The sequence below is a fragment of the Puma concolor genome, chromosome E2 (genome assembly GCF_028749965.1).
Source record: "Puma concolor isolate L17-30 chromosome E2, mPumCon1.1.hap2, whole genome shotgun sequence".
NCBI lineage: Eukaryota > Metazoa > Chordata > Mammalia > Carnivora > Felidae > Puma > Puma concolor.
The window spans coordinates 5,207,094-5,230,685 of NC_141681.1; the positions used below are offsets into that span (position 1 = coordinate 5,207,094).

A 23,592-nucleotide genomic window follows, 5' to 3' on the forward strand; every position below is an offset into this window, starting at 1 on the left:
CCCCAGAAATGATCGGGAGCCAAGTCAGAGCCACAGGGACAGCAAAATAGTCGTTTCTCCCTGTTTATGCTTTTGCTCGAAGATCCTTCCCGACCTCACGTTGCAAAGGCCCCGGTGGTCCCGTCGACCCGTGCAAAGGCCTGAAGGTCCATGGTGTTGGGATTCATTCCCTGCAGGGGACAGTGTTGTGCTTAAAAGCAGGGGCCCCGGGGCGCCTGGGTGGCTTGGTCGGTTAAGCGTCCGACTTCGGCTCAGGTCATGATCTCACAGTCCGTGAGTTCGAGCCCCGCGTCGGGCTCTGGGCTGACGGCTCAGAGCCTGGAGCCTGTTTCAGATTCTGTGTCTCCCTCTCTCTCTGCCCCTCCCCTGTTCATTCTCTGTCTCTCTCTGTCTCAAAAATAAATAAACGTTTAAAAAAAAAAAAAAAAAAAAAAAGCAGGGGCCCCGTCGACATTGTGGTCACGGTGCGGGTGCCTCGCCGTGCTCAGGGAGGCTGCTGGTGCTGGTTAGTTGGTGTTTGTTGAGCAGTTTCGACCAGGATCTAATGTTCTCTAGGGGGAGACACTCGGTCCCGCGTTGAGGGATTGAATAAACTTGGCCGCTGAGCCCGAGCCCGGCAGCGTCCCTTTGCGTGGGTTTTGACATGTAATGCGTGAATTGACATCCTCCGAGGCATGTGGCTCAGTGAAAGATCCTGCTGTCCTGGGGGGAAAGGGGCCCCCAGAACGTCACAGGACACCAGGACTTCACCCAGATTTCTTATCACACGTGAGGAGGAGACTGGTCCTTTTCTCGGGGCACCTGAGGGAAAGGCGCACACGACTCGCACAGATTAAATAACACCCTGACTCGGTGGGTCCTGGCGTGTCCGTAATGCTCGTGGGAGACGTGCGTGGTTACACAGTTCACACCGTGGAGGATGGGGGGGTGGAGGGGGGCGACACGTTGTGCTTTTGAGTGGGACTGCGGCGCCGTCCGCACTTGGGGGGGGTGCCGGCATGGGGGGAGCCGGGCGCCCTCAGCAAGGGCAGCTCTTTGGAAGCAAGGGGAGCCCGGCCAAGGGGGGGCTGCGCCCACGGGGGGCCCTGGTCACGGGCTCACCGTCCCCGTCGGTCTAGGGGCGGAAGGGTCACCTTGGGGTTCAGTCCGAGCCAAATTCAGTGTCCTCGCGGCCTCCCGCCTCGGGCTCTGCGAGCTCCGTCTCCAACCGTGGCCCATTCTTCTCGGCGATGTTTTCTAGTCGGGAGAGAGGGTAACTGTGTTCTCTGGAGACGTGGTCCACCCCCACGTCTTCCCGCGCGTGGGCCTTGAGGCAACCACGTGAGCTGGTGTCGGGAAGGGAGCCTGGCAGGGGCGCCTGGGGCCCTCGGTCGGTTAAGCAACCGGCTCCTGGTTTTGGCTCAGGTCGTGATCTCACGTTTTGTGAGTTCAGGTCCCGAACCAGGCTCTGCACTGACAGTGCGGAGCCTGCTTGGGGTTCTCTCTCCCTCTCTCTGCCCCTCCCCTGCTCTTGTGCGTGTGTGCGCGCGTGCTCTCTCCGTCTCTCTTTCCGTCTCGAAATAAATGAATGAACTTAAGGAAAAAAAGAAGAAATCTGGTTACCAGTTAGTGTTGGGTGAGAGCAGGAATCGTCTGGGCTCGACAGAGACCCGGTGACAGTTCCTGAACTACTTACGCCCACCCTGTTTGCCTGTTACCCGCTTCCCCAAACATGCGTTTCCCCGGCCACGTGTGTGGGCCCCCGGCGCCAGGCCAGGCTGATGTGTTGGTCTGTGACTTCACGTGCCCCACCCAGCCCCTGGGCGCCGCCCCCTGCCTGCCCAACCTCCCTTCCCTGCCGGCACTACGCCACTCGTCCACGCGGAGGACGCCACTCTCCGGCCAGGGGTCACCCTCATTTTGTCCCAAGCTCCCAGCTCTGGTGTCCCCAGACCCCGCCCTCCCTCGGAAGCCTGGGTCTGGAGAGGCCGAGGATCCGGCGGGGAACGACACACAGGCTCCCCAGGCCCCCGGAGACCTGTGTGGCCTTAAGCAGCCCCGGAGGCGCCCACTTGCCCGCCCAGGAGCGCGTCGGCTCTGCGGCCGTCTGCCCAGGCCAGCGAGTAGCAACGTCAGAGCCATACACGGACACGATCTACAGTGGTCTCCGTGGTCTGTTGTGATCGGCCCTCTCCAGCCCGCCGGCCGCCCTCCCTGGGTCTGGGGTAAGCGGGTCGTGTCCCCACCCTCCGAGCCTCGTAGGGTGCCGTTACCTGGGGGAGAGGCTGAGAGTAGGCCGCTGTCCCCGTCCTCACTGGAAGGGGGCGGTGCGGTGTCCCTTCGGCAGGTTGGGGGCGTCGGTGGTTGGCCTGAAGGTCCCTCGTCCTGGAGCTCTTGAATCAGTGGGCATGGGGACTTAGCGTCCCTAAGACTTGGGGTTTCCAAGACCCTCTTTGCTGTTGCCGCTTTCAGTATGCCTGTAAAGGGCGTCTCAGCCTTCCTCGAGGTGTCCTTGGGGATTGCGAATATGCTTGAAAGGGTATCTGGGATGTTTTCCAGCTCTGGGAGTGAGGAGTAGTCCAGCTCAGGGTCACTGTCGTCACTTGAGCTCGAGATGGCTGTAACCTTCGGAGCGCACGCCTGTTGAGAGAGAAAAGGCGCGTGAACGTTTCTGCTTTCACGATGGTCACGGTCAAATGCCCGGCGCTGATTCTGCTCTCTCGCTGGTCATAAAATACTGTCGTCACGCACAAGAAAGGCGTGCGCTAGCCCAGCACCGTGCCCTCGGGCAGTCGGGCGTCAGAACGGATGCCCTCGGCCAGCCGTCCGGAGCCCCCGGGGCGGAGCTGAGCTCCCCGGCAGGGCCGCGGTCCTCTGCACCTTCTGTCGCTGTGCGGCCACGCTCGCCTCGCCTCGCCTGCCCTGTGCCTGCCACGCCAGCCCTCCCGGGGCTCCAGATGGGCTCCGCTCTGAGCCTCGGCCTCGGGCTGCCATACGCTCCACCCGATGCGGCCCCCTGGGGACGAGGCCCCCACGGGGACTGTGGTCTCGTGGGTGTTTCCTTCCTCCGTGATGAGCTCCTGGACGGAGACGGTGTCTCACGCTTTCCTCTCTCTCGGGCCCTGGTGATGCCGGAGGGAGGCGGCTCCGGTCCACCTGGGGGAACCCATTCTGCCCTGGACGCTCGCCTTCCCCGTCGGAGTGTCACTATAGGACGGACGTCCCAAAAGCGAGCGTACGGTACCCGAGAAGGACAGAGACGCGTGGTCAGGTAATTATGTACGAGAAGCAGGTACTGGACGTCGTGACACAATGTGCCCTCGGGAGGACCTCACAGAAGTGGGCGACGGTGGCAGCCGCCCTTCCTTTGGTGAGGGACGGCCGAGGGCGCGGTGCCGTGGCACAGGAGCGCCTGACGCATGCCAAGGGGCCGTGCCCCGTAAGTGACAAGACTGGGGTGACGTGACCCGAGGTTCGTGCGGGAAGGCGGGGCTGATGACCTCGTCCTGGCCGTCCAGAGGCTCGCCGGCGTCCTCGTCCTCCAAGTCGGGCAGGTCCTAGAAGAGCAGAGAGTCCCCGTCACCAGGCAACGCGCACGCAGGGGCGGCAGGGCGTGCGCGCGGCCCGTGGGCCCGGGTCGTGCGCCAGCACCGTGCGCGGGAGAAATGAGGAAGGACCCGACGGGCCACCGTGCACGCTCTCACACGCGCGTCGGGAACCCAGACCGCAGCAATGACAGTGACCGAGGTCTGCGGGAATGGCTACCTCTTGCCCCGCTTTAGAGCGGGGCTTTAGAGACACGGCCCCTTCGTCTGGGGAAAGTGACGGGGCCCGAACCCAGTGCACCACGAGTGTACCGGTTTCTCACTCCCTTCCTCTGTACAGTGGGGATGATAATGGCACCTACCACCTCGCAGAGTTTTGGAAGGTTCAACCAGTCAATACACACGCCTTTGAGACCAGCGCCAGGCAGAGTAAGAACCAGAAGTATTAGTCATCTTCCCGTATACAGCTGGTTCTCCAATTAATCCTGTTTTGTTCCTCAGCATCCATAGGCTCAGAAAACTAGAGACCCACTCTGGACGCTGACCGCGCCGTTTAACTCTTACTGACTCGCGTGCAGTTGTGAGGTTTGCCAGGAAGGAGGCAGGGGCAGGCGTAGCTGTGCGCATGGGTTTACGCTAAAGGGACCCACTCGTGCCCAGAGAGGCTGTCTGGTGGGCATGGAAATAAAGGGGTGAGAAATGCCTCCCCACCCCTTGCCCCCCCCACCCCCCAAACACACTTCCTAGGGATTGTGACAAAATGTGTGAATTCCCACACTTCCCGTTCCTGCGGGCCAGAGCATTTACGACTGGTCCCCAAATGGAACGTCTGGGAGAAGGGGTGTTCGCAAGGCCAGACGGGCCCTCGGTCAGGAAGCCGGAGCGGCCACGGGCCAGGACGATGGCATTCGCCGCTGGCTGGACAGCCGTCCTCGGAGGAGTAGAGGCTCCCGTGATAAATGTCACGTTCTCCACAATTCTGCATGAGGCTAGCGGGACGGGATTGCTTTGCAGTGTACCTCCCGGGGAAACCTCTGGGCCAGCCCGGCTCAATCTCGACCGTGCCCGTGTACGAACCCCCGGGGAGGTCGTGTTAGAAGGCAGGTCTGGTCACGAGGTCCGGAGTGAATCCTAGCCAGCTTGGGAATGTCAGGCCTGTTGGCCGCAGAGCGCGCTTTGGGGCGTGAGGGTTTTGAAGGTTTGGATGTGATCTAATAGCAACGGTCAAGAGGACACTTCTCTCCAGATGCAGCTCGTTACGTACATCGATGAAGAGCTTCTCCTTTGCCTCCGATTTGGTGGTTCCCAAGTCTTCCTCTCCATCAAGTCCCGTGCCTAACGCACCCTCGGTGGCCGCAGTCTGGGGGGGCGAGTCTAAGAACAGGCACAGAGTTATTAACCTTGGGGCTAGTTGCACGCGCGGTGGTCGGGCTGACGAGCCCAAGAAGAGGGGGAGGCCAGCCCCTGGGACGGAAGCCGCGAGAACCCCCAGACGAGGACAGGGCTCTGTCTAAAGCAGAGGGGAGAGGAAAAAGCCGCCCTCTTGCTGGAACTCGGCAGCGACTCCGGCAAGATAACCGTACCAGCCGGTGAGCGGCGCGGAATACGCAGGCGCCTGGGAGGAGGCCCTGTTGGGGCCAGAGATTTATCAAGGAGATGAAGGCCGACTGGGGAGACGCGGGGGAGGCAAGCTCGAGAGTCCAGGGTCCCGGCCCTGCCCAGGAGGGGCTGAGCCCACCACCCACTGGGACCGCCTGTCCCCGGTCACGGCATGAGTGTCAGGTGCCCGCTGATAATGTGGGGTTGCCGGGACCATGGAGTGGGGATGGGTTCCTCTTCCTCCTCGAGGCTCCTACTCTCCCAGGTCCCCTAGGCCCTATCCGTGGCCCCCAGGCCCTATCCGTGGCCCCCAGGCCCTATCCGTGGTCCCCCAGGCCCGATCCATGGCCCCCAGGCCCGATCCGTGGTCCTGTCCTCTGCTTGCTCTTGAGTCTCATGGCCGCAGGAAGTAGACATCAGCAGCTCAACTTTTCTTGTCACACTTAGGTCCAGTTTGGCTCAGAGCCACATTGGACACCGATTTAGCATGAGACGAGGAGGTGGGCAGAGGGTTTCTGTGGCGGCCTCTGTGGATGGCCCCGGGCTGGCCCTCTGGGCCTTCACTCACTAGGCCCGGCGGTCATGGTCTCCATGTGGCCATCCCTGTGGCTCCTCGGAGAAGAGCCGCAAGCTCCTCCGTACTTGTAATTACTGCCGTGGTCTGCCTCCCCACCCGGCCGGCCCTTCCTCCCACACCCCTTGTCCTGTTCATGGCACTGTGGTCGTAGTCAAGGCAGGGCCAGGGTCCTTTTGTTTCCTAAGGAACGATCTGCTTGGGCATCGTTCCGGGAAAAGGTGGGGCCGGGAAGAGACGAACAATTATTGGGCGCATCGCTTCCGCACCGTGGCAGACAGACCGTTTTCATTTCACAGGGGCTGAGACAGGCTCAGAGAGGTTTTGGGGTTTGCTGACGGAAGGGTCGGACGTGGCTTTGATCACAGGGTGTCTGCAGAAACAGCACCGCTTTGCCTGCACGCGGTGTGTCTCAGGGAAACACGGGTCATTCTCAGACCGTTTTCGTGACCACCGGGACGCAGCGGACTCCTCCAGGGAGAGTGTAATTCAAGGCGGAAGGTGCCGCATTTCCACGGTGGCAGTGACGGTGGGTGCTGTGCCCTCCGCTCTCCTAGCGGCTCCCTCTGCCCCGAGATGCAGGCTTCCGGTGGGGCTGGGGCAGTGACTCAGGCGACCATGCCCGGACCTCAGAATCTGCACGGGAAATTCAGCAGGGCTGGTCACGTGGTTGTCTCTTGGTTCCCTCCGTCCTTCAGTTATGAAGCAAGACTGTCTAACGTAGGAAAGGTGAACGGAAAAGCAGTTTTCTAAGCATAAGGTTTTTCTGTTTAGATTTGCCTTTCCCAGGGCTGAGTGGTTTGACTCAAAGTGGAAGGAGGATCTCCGCGCTCTGCCAGCCCAGCTCCCCTCTCAGGATGGGCAGGGGGCACAGAAAGCAAAGGCCGTGGCCCCCAGCGGCCCGGAGGGTCAGCTTCCCCGTGTGGCCACGCCTGTGTTGTGCCTTTTAAATAACAAGGCCTGTCATATGTCCACCTGTGGGAATCCTGGGGAAAAACCCTTCTGGTAGACCTTCTCTTCGAGGGAACAAAGATGACCAGGCCCTGGGGTTGACAGCCGCTGTCCGGCAAAGCCAGGTCGTGGGCATACAAAGCAGCCCGGGTGTTTCCCAAGGGAGAAGTTATTCAGAACAAGTCCTGCTTCTTAGAGAAGCATTCCAGCCTCGTGGCAAAGTCTGAAGAGCGGTGACCGGCGTCTGAAGAGGGGCGAGCTGAGCACCAGAGAACGTTTTCTTTCCCTGACCGAGGCCCTTCAGATGTAACTCATCCCTGGGAAATTCTTGGGTCTCAGGCACAGCAGGAACGGCGTGTCAAAGGTGAGGCTGTGAGACGGGTTTTTCCGATGTTACTGAAGACGAGGACGTGGCTCTAAATCCCCGTGGATGGTGGGGCGGTATCGGGGGGCGGGGAGCAGGGTGGGCCTCAGCTGGGTGAGTCGTCGAGGCTGGTCTGCTCTGTTCAAATCCTTTAGCCGGAAAAGGATTCACCCCTGCCTGGCACTCGGGGGTGTGGCCCTGCCCCTCTGGCTGCATCCTCGATGGTCTGGGGACAGGGTTACTCCTCGGTCTCTCCCAGACCCTGGGGACCTTCCTTCTGGGATCCCTGTGTTCTGGTCAGACCAGTTCAACTCCCCGAGGCTGCTCAGGGGAACAAAATGTTCCCCGTCTCTCAAGGCCCTATAGACGGGGCATTTTCCAGGTCTGGCTCCCTTCACCAATGCCACAGCCATAGGGCAGCGTCGCGGGTGAGTCCCGGGTTTATCTGCTAGTTAATCAGGACCCAAGGAACGCGGCCGGAACCTGCCAGGCGGCCTGCTGTGCCCAGATCTGCGTGATTATTTTTTTTAATTTTTAAATTTTTAAAAAAAATTTTAAGAGAGGGAAATTTAAGAATTTCAAATTTAAAAATTTAAGAGAGAGAGAGAGAGCATGCACAAGCAGGGTAGGGGCAGAGGGAGAGGGAGACAGAATCCGAACCAGGCTCCAGGCTCTGAGCTGTCAGCAGAGTTGGACGCGGGGCTCGAACTCGTGAACAGCGCGATCATGACATGAGTCGACATTGGACGCCTAACTGACTGAGCCACCCAGGTACCCCAAATGATTATCTTTTAGATATAACGGATTCAGTAAAATACACCTTTCGTGTTTCCCCCATGTCTTTTGACCTTGTTTACCAGAAAATGCAGTTATGGCCCCATTATGTTCTCATGGGCAGCGCTGCTCTAGAAAATGAGACATGTATACTTCATCCTAGAGACACAGAATCGGAGGAGGTGGAAAGTAGCCCGGGCCCCACAGGTGCGTGGCTCAGAGGCCATGGTCCCCAGGGACGCATGGGTCCCCGAGGGCGCACGCGTGTGGCTCTCCGCTCCTTACCTCCGCAGGCAGCTCCGGGGGCGGCCGGCTTCAGGGTCTCCTCCAGGGGTGCCCCCCCTGGCCCCTGGCCTTCAGTGGCTCCGGTGACGTCCACGGGCAGCTCCCCCACGAGACCCGACTTTTCCGGGAATAGCTCATCCTTGGCCTTGAAGCTTTCCCTGACAAACAGCTCCATTTTCTGCCGCCGCCCTCCCTCCTCACCAGGCTTTTCCTTCCCTTCCTCGGTGGCATCCACGTTGTCCTTCTCGTCTGGCACTGGCTCCTTCCCTGAGCAAGAGAAGTCCGCAGGTGAACAGGAGACCTCCTGGGGGGACGAGATGGTCTAGACGTCTCTCGGGGACACGCAGCGAACTGTGAACGGGGCGTGAGCTCAGGGGACTGTTGGGGACACTGCAATGGTGCCCATGAAAGCGAATCAGCGGAGCTAAGGGTCCCCAGAGGGGCCACTCGGCGCACCGTCTAGTGGAACGGGACAAGGCCTTGAAGACAACAGTGCAGGAGGCTCTGAGGAGATGCGCGAGGAGCATTTGGGTTTCCGGACTGTGGGGTACTCTACGTCCAGATGGCTCAGCACAACAGGATTCTCTGCGTGTGTGTGTGTGTGTGTGTGTGTGTGTGTGTGTGAACGTCAAACACCATCCAGTCTAAACGGACACAGCTGTTTGTTTCCCTATTCTTTAAGCTTTCCTGAAAATTTGAGAACTACCCAAATAAAAAGTTTGGAAAAGGACAAAATACTATAGGAGAATGCCTACCTCGTGGAACATATATTATGCTAATTTCCCACAAGAGGCAGAAAGCAATAGAATCGTGCCGTTGTTCTATAGGAGCACACACGGGTTCCATGCATGGGGAAGAGCCACGAGGTCCTACAAAATACTGGGTGGTTCTTCCCGCACTTGTTATTAGCGCTGCTTTTCTGTTTTCTTTTTTTTAAAGCTTATTTATTTTGAGAGAGAGAGAGAGAGTGTGTGTACGCAAGTTGGGGAGGGGCAGAGAGGGAGAGAGCATCCCAAGCAGGCTCCGCACTGGCAGACAGAGCTTGACCCGGGCTTCCATCCCACCAACTGTGAGATCGTGACCTGGGCCGAGATCAAGAGGGAGATGCTCAACCGACCGAGCCACCCACGGGCCCCACTTTTCTGTTTTCCACGTGTGGTTGTAATTGGGTGAAACACAGCAAATGTCATTTAAAACCCCCCGTGGGGACTCCAGCCCCTCTGCTGGGTACAGGGTGAGGAAGGGGGTTTTTATTTATTAAGGTGCCTTGATGACCGTCCCTAGGATCCTGCAGGCTAGTGTCGGGCTTGGGCCAGCACAGACCCAGGACCAAATCCTGGCGGGGGCATCAGGTGTGGGCAGGCGACTCTGAGTCCCGGATTCGGGCCAGTACGTTAGGGAGGCAGCAAGGGGGTCATTTACACCCAACCGGGGAGTGGACAGAATCTCAAAATCGGGTGAGAGAGGTCAAGGCGAGGAGACAGATTCTGAGATCCTAGAATAGGCCACAGGGTCTTTGGGGCCAAGAACCTTTCCCAGGCCTGCTCTGGTCCTGACAGGCCAGGAGTAGTAGCTTTCGAGTAGCTTTCGAGGGCTGAACAAGTTTCATACAGGCACCCAGACTGTCAGCTCTGGTCCGAGCGAACCAGAGGGAACACGATCTGTGCCACGGAGAAAACGTGCTTCATTCCCGGCTCCCAGAACTGCGTTGTCAAGGTGGGACATGAAAAGGAATACGGTACGGAATGCGCTCCCTCCCACCGGGAGGAACCGCGAAAACATCATGCCCGGCGACAGAAGCCAGAGGCAACAGGTCGCATCTTGCAGAGAGTTCCACATATATGAAGCATCCAGAAACATGGGCGGTTGTCGGGGGCTGGGGGAGGACAGAGAGGGGAGTCCCGGCTCACGGGTACAGGCTTTGGTTCTGGGGTGATGACGATGTTTTGAAACTAGACGCAGATGCGGGTTGCACAACGCTGTGATTGTGCTAAATTCCACCTCAAAATGATTCATTTTAAACCGTTATGTGAATTTCATCTCCATTAAAAAAAAAAACAAACAAACCAAAAAGGTCAAGGGCCTCTGTGTTTTCCCACAGTGATTTGCACAGAAGGCCTCTCTCCCGCCCGGGGCTGCACCTCCCTGCCTGGACCTTTTGCCACGCCCCCTCCCCCCAGGAGCCACCAAGCTCATGACCCCTAGCGTCGCTTCCATGACAGCTGTCTGCTGCCTAGCCCACCACCTCCTGTCCCCTGCCACGTCCAGGCTGGTCTTCGAGGACCTTTCGCCAGGATGTCACCCAACCTAGCTAACCTTGTAGGGTTTCCTAACTTACAACTTAAGTCTAAACAGAGGTGCCCGGCACCCCTCTTCACCTCGCCAGGGCCGGTGCAGGCTGCGCGGAGGGGCGGAACCGCGCACTGTCCCTGCTGGGATCTGTGACCATGTCCGCGTGCGCACCGTGTAAGCACGCGTGCCCGTGCCTGGCGTTGGTGTGCAGACACCTATTGACGCCCCCTCCCCACAGATGGGCAGAGGACAATCTGTGTGCAGTGAAATGGTGGATTTCAAGGGGCAATAGAGTAATAATAGACAACCTTAGTATCCGTCTGACTGAGGTACGGGATAAAGGCACTGACTAAGCCCGGCGTACAGATGCTGGCTGATGTTACTGCTGTCAGCGGCCCTACACGCGGGGCGTGTGAAATCCATACAACTCCATGTTGCTTTGATATGGATTCGGTGTTCATTTGTGGTAGACGGAATAATGGCCCCACAAAGGCGTCCACATCCTAATCCTAGAACGTGTGAGTATGTGACCTCGTGTGGTAAAAGGGACTCTGCCGAGGAGATCAAGGACAATGGGGCGATGATCCTAGATGATCCACGTGGGCTCGATATCACCACATGGATCCCTAAGAGAGGGGGGGCAGGGGAGTCAGAGCTGGAGAGAGAGTTGGAGGTCTCGCAGAGGAAGATGGAGGAGGGGCCACAGGCCAAGGGACGTGGGCACCTCTAGAAGCCGGAAAAGACGGAAGAACGGATTCTCCCTGGGAGCCTCCAGAAAGTGCGCAGCCCCACCCACATCTTTATTTTAGTCCCATGAGACCGTGTCAAACTTCTGACGTACAAAACTGTGATCATAAGTGTGTGGTTTTAAGCCCCTACATTTATGGTTATTTGTTATGGCAGTCATAGAAAACTGATGCATCATTTATTTTGGAAAACTAGGCTATTTTAACACAACTGTGCTTTGACCACCGGGAAGAGCTGGGGGCAGGTGGGTGAGGCCACATGCACATGGACCAGAGAGGTGTGAATGAATGGTCAAAAATAAATCAATCCCAGGGGCGCCTGGGGGGCTCAGTCGATTAAGCATTTGGCTCTTGATTTTGGCTCACGTCACCATCTCACAGTTGATGAGTTCAAGCCCTACAATGGGCTCTGCACTGACAGCATGGAGCCTGCTTGGGATTCTCTCTCTCCCTCTCTCTGCCCCTCACCCTTCTCACACACACTCTCTCTCTCAATAAATAAACATTAAAAAAAAAATCACAGACTTGAAAGACCAAGTTCGCCAGCCCAGATCTCTCTCTCTCTCTCAATAAACAAACATTAAAAAAAAAAACAACCCAGAGTTAAAAGACCAAGTTCGCCAGCCCAGATCTCTCTCTCTCTCTCTCAATAAATAAACATTAAAAAAAAAATCCCAGAGTTGAAAGACCAAGTTCGCCAGCCCAGATTTCTAGTCTAAACGGAGCCCTGAGCGTACCTTCCTCCTGGCTGGCTTTCTGCAATTTTCTCTCCTCTGCCCGCCGCTTAATCATTGCTAGGGCTTCGATGCTGTCCGTGATCTTCTTCCGCTCTCTGCTCTCCCACTGCTCTCTCTCTTCTTTCTCAGCTGCGAGCCCGCCCCTGGCCCAGGCCTCAGCACAAGCTCTGTCGATGAGGACAAACAAAAACACCAGAAACTGGGAAGGTTTGAATTTTCGCAGGTTAAAAGTCAATTCAAAACATACACTGTCCGACCAAACTTGCTCATTTCCCTCAAATCAAACTGAAGGCACATGGGACATGTGGCCACAAGGATTCCAGATAACACGCGCACACCTATGCCTTTGATGGTTTGCAAAACCCTCCCGATGTGATGCCAAAAGCAGCAGCAACAAAAGAAAAACAGAGAACTCGGGCTCTGTCGATATTAGAAATGTTTGTAACACAAAGAATACTATAAACAAAGTAAAAAGACAACCCACAGAATGTGGGAAAGTATTTGCAAATCATAGGCCTGCTGAAGGATGTGTAAATAGAATACATAAAGAACTTCTACAACTCGATACAAAGACAACATAATTTAAAAATAGAAAAAGGTGTTTTTTTTAATGAAATCAGAAGCCACAGATGGGGAGACAATATTTACAAGAAAGATAACTGGGAGGTGGCTTCTGTCTCGAACAAACAACTATGACAACTCAAAAAAAAAAAAAAACACACACGGGGCGCCTGGGTGGCTCAGTCAGTTGAGCGTCCGACTTCGGCTCAGGTCATGATCTCACGGTCTGTGAGTTCGAGCCCCGCGTTGGGCTCTATGCTAACAGCTCAGAGCCTGGAGCCTGCTTCGGATTCTGTGCCTCTCTCTCTCTCTTCCCCTCCCCTGCTCATGCTCTGTCTCTCTCTGTCTCAAAAATAAATAAAAACATTAAAAAAAAATTAAAAAAACACACACACAAAAATAAAACAGGCAAATGACCTAGACACGTCACCGAAGAAGATAGGCAGATGGCAAAAAAGCTCAGCATCCTATGACATTAGGGAATTGCAAATTACATCGATGAGATCCCACATCTCACCGACTGGAAGGACTGAAACTCCCAAACACTGACACCAGATGCTGGCGAGGACACCAAGCAGGGAGTCGCTCATTGCAGTGCTGCTGCTCTGGAAGGGAGCCAGGCAACCTCAAGGCTAAACGTAATCTTCCCAGGGATGCCTGGGGGGGCTCAGTCCGTTAAGCATCTGACTTCAGCTCAGGTCATGATCTCACAGTTTGTGGGTTCGAGCCCCGCGTCGGGCTCTGTGCTGATGGCTCGGAGCCTGGAGCCTGCTTCGGATTCTGTGTCTCCCTCTCTCTCTCTCTCTCTCTCTCTGTCTGCCCCTCCCCTGCTTACGCTCTGTCTCTGTCTCTCAAAAATGAATAAATGTTAAAAAAAATTAAAAAAAAAATAAACATACTCTTCCCGTACAAGCCAGGGTGATGCTCCTAAGTATCCCCTCAACTGAGATAAAAAGAGATGTCCACACAAACACCCACACACGAACATTGGTAGCAGCACCCTTCACGATAGCCCCAAAGTGGAAACAACCCAAAAGTCCATCAACGGATGGATAAATACAATGGGGCATTTCCAAATGGAATATTATTTTGTGACGTTGTTTTGGAACGGATTACTGATACATACTGCTGTGTGGACGAGCCTTGAAACGGTTTTGCTCAGCCGATCACGAAAGACCACACGTGGTGTGATGCCATTTATATGAAACATCCAGAAAAGAAAGAACCCACAAAGATAGAGAATGAGGGATATCAGCTAATGAGTAAGGGTTACTTTCCTGGGGCGACAAATATATTCTAGAATGGGTGTGGGGGTGGGCGCACAACCCTGAATACACTAGAAAGCACTGACTTGTACACCTTGAATGGGTGAATTGTTCTAGGGGCTGGGGATACGGCAGCAGGTGACCCAAGAGGTGACGATACTCGCTGTTAGAACTGCCCTTTTATGGGGAAAGACAGACCCTAAAGAAGGAAACAAGTATGCCAGAGGCTGATGTGTCCACAGAAAAGAAATCCGGTTAAAGAGACCCCAGGTGGAAAAGTGCTTCCGAGATGAGGGGTGGGGTCAGGAGGGCTTAACGAGGTGACGCGTGAGTAGACACCTGCAACACCAGTGAAATGCTTCCGGGGCACAGAGAACAGCCGGTGGCTCGCTCCATCAGCCAGGGGTGGGCGCAGTTAGAACTAAGACCCAGGGGACTCGGGGCCCTGAGCCAGAGCGCGGGGTCTCACCGCCAGGGGTCCGGCTCCCACCCCTGTTCACCCTTCCCTGCAGGGTCAGCCCCGCCCCGGGTGGGCCTCCCGCTCTCTCCGCTGAGCCCAGCTCTGCTCAAACCCCACGTGGAACAAGGACGCTGCGGTCACATTGTCCCCACCTTCCAGGTGAGGAATGTGAGGCCGGGGACGTTAGCGAGCCCCTCGGAGCGGAAAGAACTCAGACTGCCCAGAAGCAGGCGGTTTTGTTTTCTCGCCTGGTTGGAGAGGAGGCTCTCACTTCTATTGGAAATATTTGTTGGTTGGATTTAAGTTTGCGAGTTCAAGAACATATTATCGGCAGCCCGTACTACTGGGGGCTTACTCTGAGAATCAAAAGGGACTTAAATTAAAAACACAGATGAAGGTAGTGACAACACATACGGGAGTCCTGAGTTCAATATTCTTAATATAAGGAAGAGCTCTTAGCAACCAGGAAGGAAAGGGCCTCCAAAAGGAGCGCGGGAGAAAGTGATGGGTGGAGACGATGCCCCTGCCTGACACCCGACCCCATCAGTTACCCCCAAATAAAATGAGATACAGTCTTCGCTCTCCGGTTAACCCGGCAAAGATTTCTTTCACGCGGCTATGTCTGCTGAAGTTATGAACTTTACAAACTTGCTAAAAAACAATTAGAAAATACTCACAAGCGCCTTTGAAAAGTCTCAAACCACAGTCCTTAATCCAATAACACCACTCCCAGAATTCCACCTTATGGAAATCAGCAGGAGCGAGGTCAGAGACTCACATGCAAGGATACTCATCAGGGGATTACGAAAAGGCCAATCTATGAATAAGCGCTCGAAAACAGGGAATTTCTTATTATAAACAGTTATGCAGTCATCAAACTTGTTTCCTGAGAATGTGTAACGATGTGCGAAAATGCTTCCAAGTCAGAAATTTGTACGAGTTAGTGTTAAGTGTGCACAACAATTTTGTATTAAAATGTGAGCCAAAGGCTCCCCCCCTCCTTACCTGTCCTTTGGGAAGACTGGTCTGTCATCCAGATAGGTTAGATGTTTTAGTCGTACGGTGACTGTCCTTCGATAGTTAGCGATGTGCTTGATAACGGGGTTTCCCATCAAATTCAGTACACGCTGTAAGCATGAACCAAAGCAGTTACAAAAACAGGGGTGTGACTGAAATATTTCACGCGTGCGGTGCTCTGAGAGAACAAAACACAACGCATGTGCCCACGCCATCTCCTCACGACTTTATCAGGGAAGCCGGAGGGGTCTCCTCACTTTTCTGTCCCCAGAGCTGATGATTAGAGAGCAGCGCTTTCTTGCGCTTGAACTCCAGATCTGGAATCTCACCGTCCTTCCAGAACAGCCTCGGAAGGCTCATCCGGAGGCCTCTCCGCGTCAGCGAGGGCCTTGTTTTGCTCAGCCGAGCCCTTTTGCTGACATCAACCTCGGTCTAATTGATGGTTTTCCCTCTTTCCCAGCCAGCACCCATTTTAAGAAAGCGTACACCGCAGCCAGGCGGACAGGGAAGCACTGACTTAGGGAAATGTCGTGGAGCAGCGTGGCCTCCCCGCCCCCCCCCCCCCCCGTCTTTACACACCGTCTCCTCCTTCCCGGCCTGTGAAACTCGGAGAAGTGAGCGGCCAAGGTGATATCCGGGAGCGCCATTTAAAAATTTTTTTTTTTTTTTTAACGTTTATTTATTTTTGAGACAGAGAGAGACAGAGCATGAACGGGGGAGGGGCAGAGAGTGAGGGAGACACAGAATCGGAAACAGGTTCCAGGCTCTGAGCCATCAGTTCAGAGCCCGACGCGGGGCTCGAACTCACAGACGGCGAGATCGTGACCTGAGCTGAAGTTGGACGCTTAACCGACTGAGCCACCCAGGCGCCCCTGGAGTGCCATTTTAAACTAGTTTGCCTGAAGGCGTGAGTTTTCTGATCTAAAGTGGTTTGTGTTATTGGTGAAAATAAATTCACCATACACTATTTAACGTAGCATTCCCCAAACATCATTCTCATACTGCCTTCTCCATTCTCATGGTGCCTTCAGGGGCCAGCGCTGCAGGGCTGGGGTGGGGTGGGGGTGGGGGGCAATACACCCAGGGGCAGGCACTAAGGGGCTGCATTGTGTGGGGAGGATTTGAAAGCGATCACAACGTCACTGTAAAGCAGACTGCTTTTGTCACGGACTGAGCTGTGTCCACCCCCCTTCCCCAAATTCACGCGTTCAATTTCTAACCCCAGCATCCTCAGAATGTGGCCGAATTTGGAGATAGGGCCTTTAAAGAGGCGATTCAGATTACATGAGGTCATTGGGGTGGGCCCTTGTCCGGTCTGACAGGTGTCAGGGATTCGGGGATAAGAGGGGATTCGGACACACACGGAGGGAAGGACCTTGTGACGACGCAGTGAGCCGTCTGTCTACAGGCCACGGAGAGAGGCCTCAGGAGAAACCAGCCCCAACGACACCTTGATCCTGGACCTTCTACCCCCCAGAATCATGAGAAAATGCATTTCTGTCACTTAAGCCGCCCAGTGTGTGGTACTTTGTTACGGCAGTTAAGCAACGAGAAAAAACAAGTATTATATGACAGCTTTATATTATCGCCGTGTGCTGGCAGTTCTAAGCTAGCCCTTCTTGACCAGCTGCTCAGATTGTTCCTGAACTGTGATTTGCTTACCATTCTTTAAAGCGACCCAGGTTTGCCTTTACACATCCATGCCCTAAGTGGTGAACAGTGAACTCAGGGGTTTTGGGTGCCCCTTGTAATGCTCTCCTTGTAAATTTCCTTGTCATACTTTCCTTTCCTCGGTACACGTGACAGCAAGGGTTAAATCGTATCAGACACTGTAGACATAAACCCGAGTTTATGATGACACCAGGAAAGAAAAGCCGTTCATTGTCACCATTAGTGGTCGCTGGGTTCTTGACCCCCTTCCCCGAAAATCGATGAATAAAAAGAACGAACCAGACCTTCGTCCCGGCCTTTTCTGTGCGAACTGCGCATGGGGAGCCACTAGACGAGGAGGTTCCCGGTTGCAGAAGTACGCCAGCTAACGTGGCAGGCACGTGGGGTCTGGACAATGGCCACCGCGTGGCTCCTGAAGGAATGGGTCATCGAGGCGGTGTCCGCGTTCGCCAGTGGCTGCTACACAGCCGGGGGGTGGGGGTGGGGGGCCTCAACTGGCTGCAGCAGGCTGACGACACGAGGGGGCCGCCAGGCTGTCTTCAAGTTCCACGCAAGAGAGACAACCAGACATGACAGGCCCTGCGATGTGCCGCAGCCTGGGCTGCACTGGACCGCGCCTCCGGCCCCATCAGCATTTCACAAGAAACACGGGTCCAGCAGAACATGCTAAACGACACCACGGGGGTGCAATCAACCAAATCCGGAATGTGACAAAGTCCCGAAAGGGGGGCCGGCTTCTCTGGCGGAGGAGTGAGAGGGGCCAGTGGGGGGGTAACTGTGAGCAGTCAAGAAAGGAAGTCCTCGTCTGCCAGCGGCCCACGCTGAAACGTTTGCGGGTGAAATGACCCGGAGGCTGGGCATTCAAGCTACTCCAGCTCCAAACACCAAGAGGACGGACTGGGAGAAGGAAGAGCCTGGAGGAAAGGAGGGAAGAGAGATTCGGTATCTAAAGAACGCAAGTTTTGAGCGTGTGCACGTTTTACCAAGTCAGGCATGCTCTCCAGGACGCTCAGGATTTCGGGATCACTCAGCTTGTTGTGGGAAAGGTCGAGGACGCAAAGTTTCAAACACTCCTTTAGATGCTGAATGTCTTCCACGGTCTCTAAGTGATTGTGGGCCATCTGGAGCGTGTTCAGGACCGGCAGGCAGGCTGGAAGGGGAGGCGGGCAGAAGTAAGCGACAGAGGTATACAAATCCTTCAGAACCTCCCCCAGGGGAAAGGGGTGGGCGCAGTGGCACAGAGAAAGACCCCTGGGGGCGGGGGTGGGGGCATCTTACAGAGGTTTTCAATGGTCTTGATGAAATTGTTGCTCAGGTTGAGGGCATCCAGCTTCTGCAGAGGCTCTAAGTTCTCGATTTTATGAAGCAAGTTCACTTGCAGGAAGAGACATCGCAATTCGGTTTGGGCCTCCAGATTCTCGATTCTCTGTATCCCGTTGCATTCCAGCCAGAGGCAACGCAGCCCCGTGTACTCTTCCAGGTTCTCGATGCGATCGAAACCTGGTGAGAAGGAAGGGGGTGTCAGAGGAGCTCGGGGTCACCCTTGTGTATGCCTCCCTGCCAAGCATCCACACCTCCTTCCGCTGGGAACACCACGGCCACCTTCCTTGAGGGGCATTCCTCTCCTGGGGCTGCCCCATGGCTTCCTGGGGGGGGCCAAACAGAGTCTTAGCAGTTCACTGGGGGCCAGTCACACTTAGCCAAGCGGGGCCAACTTTGATAGCTGGGGGGTTTTGCTGGCTCCACTGGAGAGAGGTGGTCTTTTCGCTGGGACGGCCAGTCCGGGTAAGGTGGGGCCGAGCCCTGTAGCAACCACCTTCCCTTCATGGCCGGGAGTGAGTGGAGGTGATGGGGGGCCTTCCCGAAATGAGCCAGAAGCAGGTCCAAGCAGGGGAAGACAGCCAAGGGAAGCCGTACCATGAGCGTGGGGACCCGGCTAAGCCTGAAAGGAGTGCTAACTGTGGGTTTTGTTTCGTTCCATTTTTCAGTTTTATGAGCCAAATTTAAGGTTAGAAAACATTTTCTTTACTTTAGTAACTCGTTATCAATTTGTAGTTCATCGTTCCTCTGCTCTTACGCAAAGCCTTTGAAAGGTTATTTTTTTGCCCAAAAAAGTTAAAAAAAATTTTTTTTAATGTTTATTTATTTTAAGAGAGATAGAGAGAGACTGAGTGCAAGCGACGGAGGGGCAGAGAGAGGGGGAGACACAGAATCCGAAACAGGCTCCAGGCTCCGAGCTGTCAGCACAGAGCCCGACGCGGGGCTCGAACTCACAAACCGTAAGATCGTGACCTGAGCCGAAGTCGGATGCTCAACCGACCGAGCCACCCAGGTGCCCCCCCTGGAGAAGTTTTGATTAAAAAATTGTAGTATCGCTGATTAGCCAGAACGACCCAGCAAAGCTCTTCCTAGATTCCCGGCCCTCAGAAACGGTACCAGACATTGAATTTGTTTTCATCGCTAGGTTTGGGGACAATTTGGTCCATGGCTGCAGCAGAGAATCCAGGGACTCCTCCCTCCTAGCTCTTGTACCTTCTGACTCTCTCCACTAAGTCCAACCTGTTGGGTCCTCTTCTTCCAACCTCTTAAAGATCGGTCCCCTTGGGATCTGCCCTGCGACATCATCCCATTCCCTGCGATTCCTACGTTGGGTGCAGAATTTTGGAGGGGGCAACGTGGAGGTGAGGAGACCAGCTAGGAGCCCCTGCGTTTCTTTAAGAGCCCTTGGGGGCCTTCCTGGCACAGCGCACCTCCCGGGGGCCGCCCCGTCCCGCAGGACACCAAAGGCACCTCGGCCATATGTGTCTCTGTGTCTCCAGCACTGAGCACAGAGACTCTAAGTCCAGGTTTACTGACTTGAATAAGGAACACACGGAAGACCGACGAAGCAGGTTGGCCACCCTGAGTTCAGAGCAAGTGGAAGATGTCCCTCCTCGTCATCACCGCTGGGAATCGCCCTGTCCACGGACCCCAGCTGAGGTTTACGTGTGATTCGGCACACCCAACCTGAGCCCTCCGGGACGCCCTGTTCCTACTGCTCGGGCCTGGGGCCGCCAAGAACCCTCATCTTTCAACACATATCCCGCCCAAGCCCAGTGTTCACCACCAGACTGCTGGTCTGAAAAACGTAAAGTCCTTTAGAAAATATAAATCAAAGATCGCAACACGCTTCCCTGGTATTGGTACGGGCAGTGGCCCCCTTTATAAACTCCAGTCAGGGAAGACTTTTCGGAGAAATACTGCTTTTCCATAAATCTCCACTCAACTCTGAAATTTCTACCTTGATATACTTTGAGAACTCCAGAGGATCCCAGCAAGACACTTTTGATAACTTCGGCCTGATGCGACACTTCTGGGGCAGGTCCTTACCTTAAAACTTTTTTTTTTAATGTTTGTTTATTTTTGAGAGAGAGACAGAGAGCAAGCAGGGGAGGGGCAGAGAGAGAGGGAGACACACAATTCAAAGCAGGTTCCAGGCCCTGAGCTGTGAGCCCAGAGCCCCGTGAGGGGCTCATAACCATGAACCGTGAGATCATGACCCGAGCCCAAGTCAGGCACTTAACCGACGGAGCACCCCAGGCGCCCCCAGGTCCTTACCTTTAAAGTGTAAATACAGCGTGTCGTTCAATGCTGGGGTAATGTAAAGTTGGTGTTGCTTGCAGAGTTTCTGTATAAAACGTTTAGTCATTCTGTTGCATGAGAAACATGAAAAGGAAATTCGTTGCAATTTGTCAGCAATTTGAAATTTCAATTTGCAATACAGTCCAGAACTTCTTCCCCAAATTCCAAAATATCCTACATGCCTGATAACTAATTTTTTTTTTTTTTTTTGCCTGGTAACTCTTTTAAGTTCTTTTTCAGTACGCCTTTTTCAGGGCCTCGTCCCGTATCATCACTTTCAGCAATCGTGAAAATTGCCGTGTAGGTTCTAATAAAAATACTTTCGACGGCGTCATCAAGAACGGCCAGTATTTCTCTCTCCAGGTCTGGCATTAAAGTTTAATACATTGTGGTTAGTTGTGCCACAGAGGCAGCGCCGTCCTGACTCCCCTACCAATTCTCAGACACCGGGGCCAGCTCTTTAACCTCCCCGAGCCTCAGTTTCCCTATTGATACAAAGGGGCGGTCACACGATCTTCCTTCCTCAGTAAATGTGCGCTGGCACTGGCAGCAGCATGCCCACATACCTGGGGCCGTGGTCTCCCTTGTCATCTGTCTGGTGTCCTAAGTGACCGTCTGCCCCGCTATCGCCACTCTGTTTCTGCTCACTTGGGTAGCGTATGTCAGAAGGACCCACACGTGTTTCCTTAGGATCATTAATTGCTATTAAAAAAAAAAAAAGAGAGAGAGACTGGTTCCATAGAGGTCAAGAAGGGTAGAAAAAAAATTTGCCCAATTTCAGCTTGATTAGTATCTGTGTTTAGTATGGAACGTGGGTGACAGTTTGTAAAGCATCGGTAAGGACCACGGGAAGTTTGTTTCCGGGCATGTCCTCTATGAAAGCTCTTGTACAGGTGTGCAAGGACATGTGTGCAAAGATATTCACTTCTGCGTTACTTTTAACAGCCAAAGAGTGTCAACAGTGCAAACATCCATCCATAGCGACTGGTTATATAAAACAATGGATCACTAGTCTGCCTTGGAAAAGAAGCCACTGGAGCTACATCAATCAATATGGACAATTCTTGGGGCACCTGGGTGACTCAGTCGGTTACGCATCCGACTTTGGCTCAGGTCATGATCTTGCGGGTTCGAGCCCTGGGTGGGGGTCTGTGCTGACAGCTCAGAACCTGGAGCCTGCTTCCGATTCTGTGTCTCCCTCTCTCTCTCTCTCAAAAATAGACACACATTAAACAAATACGGATAATTCTCAGAATCGTGTATGAAATGAAAAAGCAAGTTTCGTAATAAGCCCAGGATAACATTCATACAGGTTTAAAACATACAAACCAATGCTCTGCACTGTTTAAGGATATATTACAGAGACAGAGGTGATTGAATTCATACAAAATTCTGGAGAAGGAGAGCAGAGAATGAACTGAGGGCAGGAGGCTAAAAGGAATGTCAACTTTATCTGAAATGCCTTATTTCTTAAGTTGAAAAAAGATTTGAAGCAGAAATGATAAAGTATTGATCATTTTCAATTCTTAGTGACGGTGCCTGGGCACTTGTTATGATGTTCTCTCTTCTTTTGTAAAAGTTCTCGAAAGAAAAACCACAGGAAAAGAAACAAAAACGGTGAAAATATCGTTGGTAAGAAGAGAATGAGCACATTTAAAGGCACTTAATTTTTTTTTTTTAGCGGTCAATCAAAATTGGCCAGTTCAAATGCACTTAACCTTTAAGAGCCACTGGCGACTGCACTCTGTGTTCCTGTGGTCTATCGAACCACACTAAACGGCTGTGTCTTACACTCTTCTATTTCCCACTGCACACAATGCCCAGCCAAGAGAGGCACCAGATAAGTGTTTGTGGAATAAAGAGGAGGTGTTCCATATACATAATGATTGATTGGTTGCATGAATGACAAGAGCTAGCGTTGATTAATGGCCCACAGTAACCCAGCAACCTAATTATGATTATCCCTGCTTACAGATGAGGAGACTGCCCCCAAAGAGAGGTATAAACCCTGGGCTGGCAGCCATAAAGCTAGTTAGTTGCAGAGCCGCAACCCATACCCAGCGTGAGCAGCTCCAAAGCCTATCTCTTTCCAGACGGCTACAAGGCTTCCCTACAGCTCTTTCATACAGGGCTTGCCTGGACAGGTCAGTGCTCAAGACACGTTTGTTGACTAAGACACGTTTGTTGACTGCGTCCAAAAAATGAAATACAAATCAAGTAGTTTGTCTCGTCGTTAAAAGATTTCCCTTAGGAAATGGAGCGGCGAAATGGGAGCAGAGGGTGAAGGCTGTCTTCTAAACCCATTCTGGGAAACTCTGTGGAGGCAGTCACCCACTGACCCCAGAATCTCCAGCTCCTCACTCGCTCTCTACCACGGACCAGGCACTGGGCTGGACATTGAATTCGATCAGGAAATCCTGCCCCAACACAGCCTGCGGTCTAGAAGGGGAGAGCCTTCGGTCTTACACGGTGGTAGCAACAAAGAGATACGTTGAAAACATGGAACAGGTGGGCGATGGGGGAAGGGGGTGTTGGGCAAGGGCTAGCGCTCCGGAGTCGGACTATGCAGCATGAGTCTGTTCTGTCATTGACTGAATGAGGGTGATCCATTTGGAGCCAGTTTCAAAACCTCTTTAAGTCCGTTTCCTCATCTCTATGAACTGGGGGAGGAGGGCCTACCGCAGAGGGCAGGGTGTAAGGCTCAAACGAGGTGAACGCTGGGCACGCATCCTTTAAAAAGCGTGTGCCTCTCCTGTTATTATTACTGTTGTTCCCGCTGGCTGGGAAGGTCAGGTGTGGTGCTGGGGGCAGCCCCTCGCCCCCCCTCGGCTCCCTGGGGCGGCAGTCGGCACCTTCCTTGCGGCCCCCCAGGTCTGCGTCCCCGTGGTCGCCCGCCGACTCCTCCACGCCCGGCTCCTGCGCGCAGCCCTGCTCCGCCGGCCCGTCCACCACGGGCTCCGAGGTCTCGGGGTGCATGCTTATTCCGGAAGCCCCGAAAGCCCCGTTGCGTGGGGTCGCTACTGTCCCCGGCCCCGCCAGGGAGGCCCCGCTTTCCTCCTCAGCCGACTACTCGCGCCCGAATCGTTGGCGGCCAGACGCTTGCCCGGTTTCCACGGCAACCGCCGCGCACGCGCAGTAAGGTGGGCCGGCA

General features: G+C 54.3%; 1 protein-coding gene across 3 annotated transcripts; it reads right to left on the reverse strand.

The window, feature by feature from the left end:
- Positions 1–49: 49 nt before the first annotated feature.
- Positions 50–23,545, reverse strand: DNAAF1 (dynein axonemal assembly factor 1). Of its 3 annotated transcripts, XM_086688798.1 has the most exons (13): positions 23,294–23,545; positions 21,008–21,143; positions 20,418–20,509; positions 18,099–18,320; positions 17,804–17,970; positions 15,138–15,259; positions 11,847–12,013; positions 8,072–8,338; positions 4,789–4,898; positions 3,480–3,536; positions 2,253–2,619; positions 1,134–1,236; positions 50–170 (listed from the first exon to the last, which is right to left on the reverse strand). In XM_086688798.1, the coding sequence occupies exons 1-12, from the start codon at positions 23,415–23,417 to the stop codon at positions 1,142–1,144; spliced, it is 1,926 nt and encodes a 641-aa protein (XP_086544924.1). In that variant the 5' UTR covers positions 23,418–23,545; the 3' UTR covers positions 50–170; positions 1,134–1,141. The 3 variants fall into 3 exon arrangements, with proteins under 3 accessions (XP_086544924.1, XP_086544923.1, XP_086544925.1); XM_086688797.1 differs by lacking the exon at positions 50–170 and having other exon boundaries at positions 853–1,236; positions 23,294–23,544; XM_086688799.1 differs by lacking the exons at positions 50–170; positions 8,072–8,338 and having other exon boundaries at positions 853–1,236; positions 23,294–23,543.
- Positions 23,546–23,592: the final 47 nt, after the last annotated feature.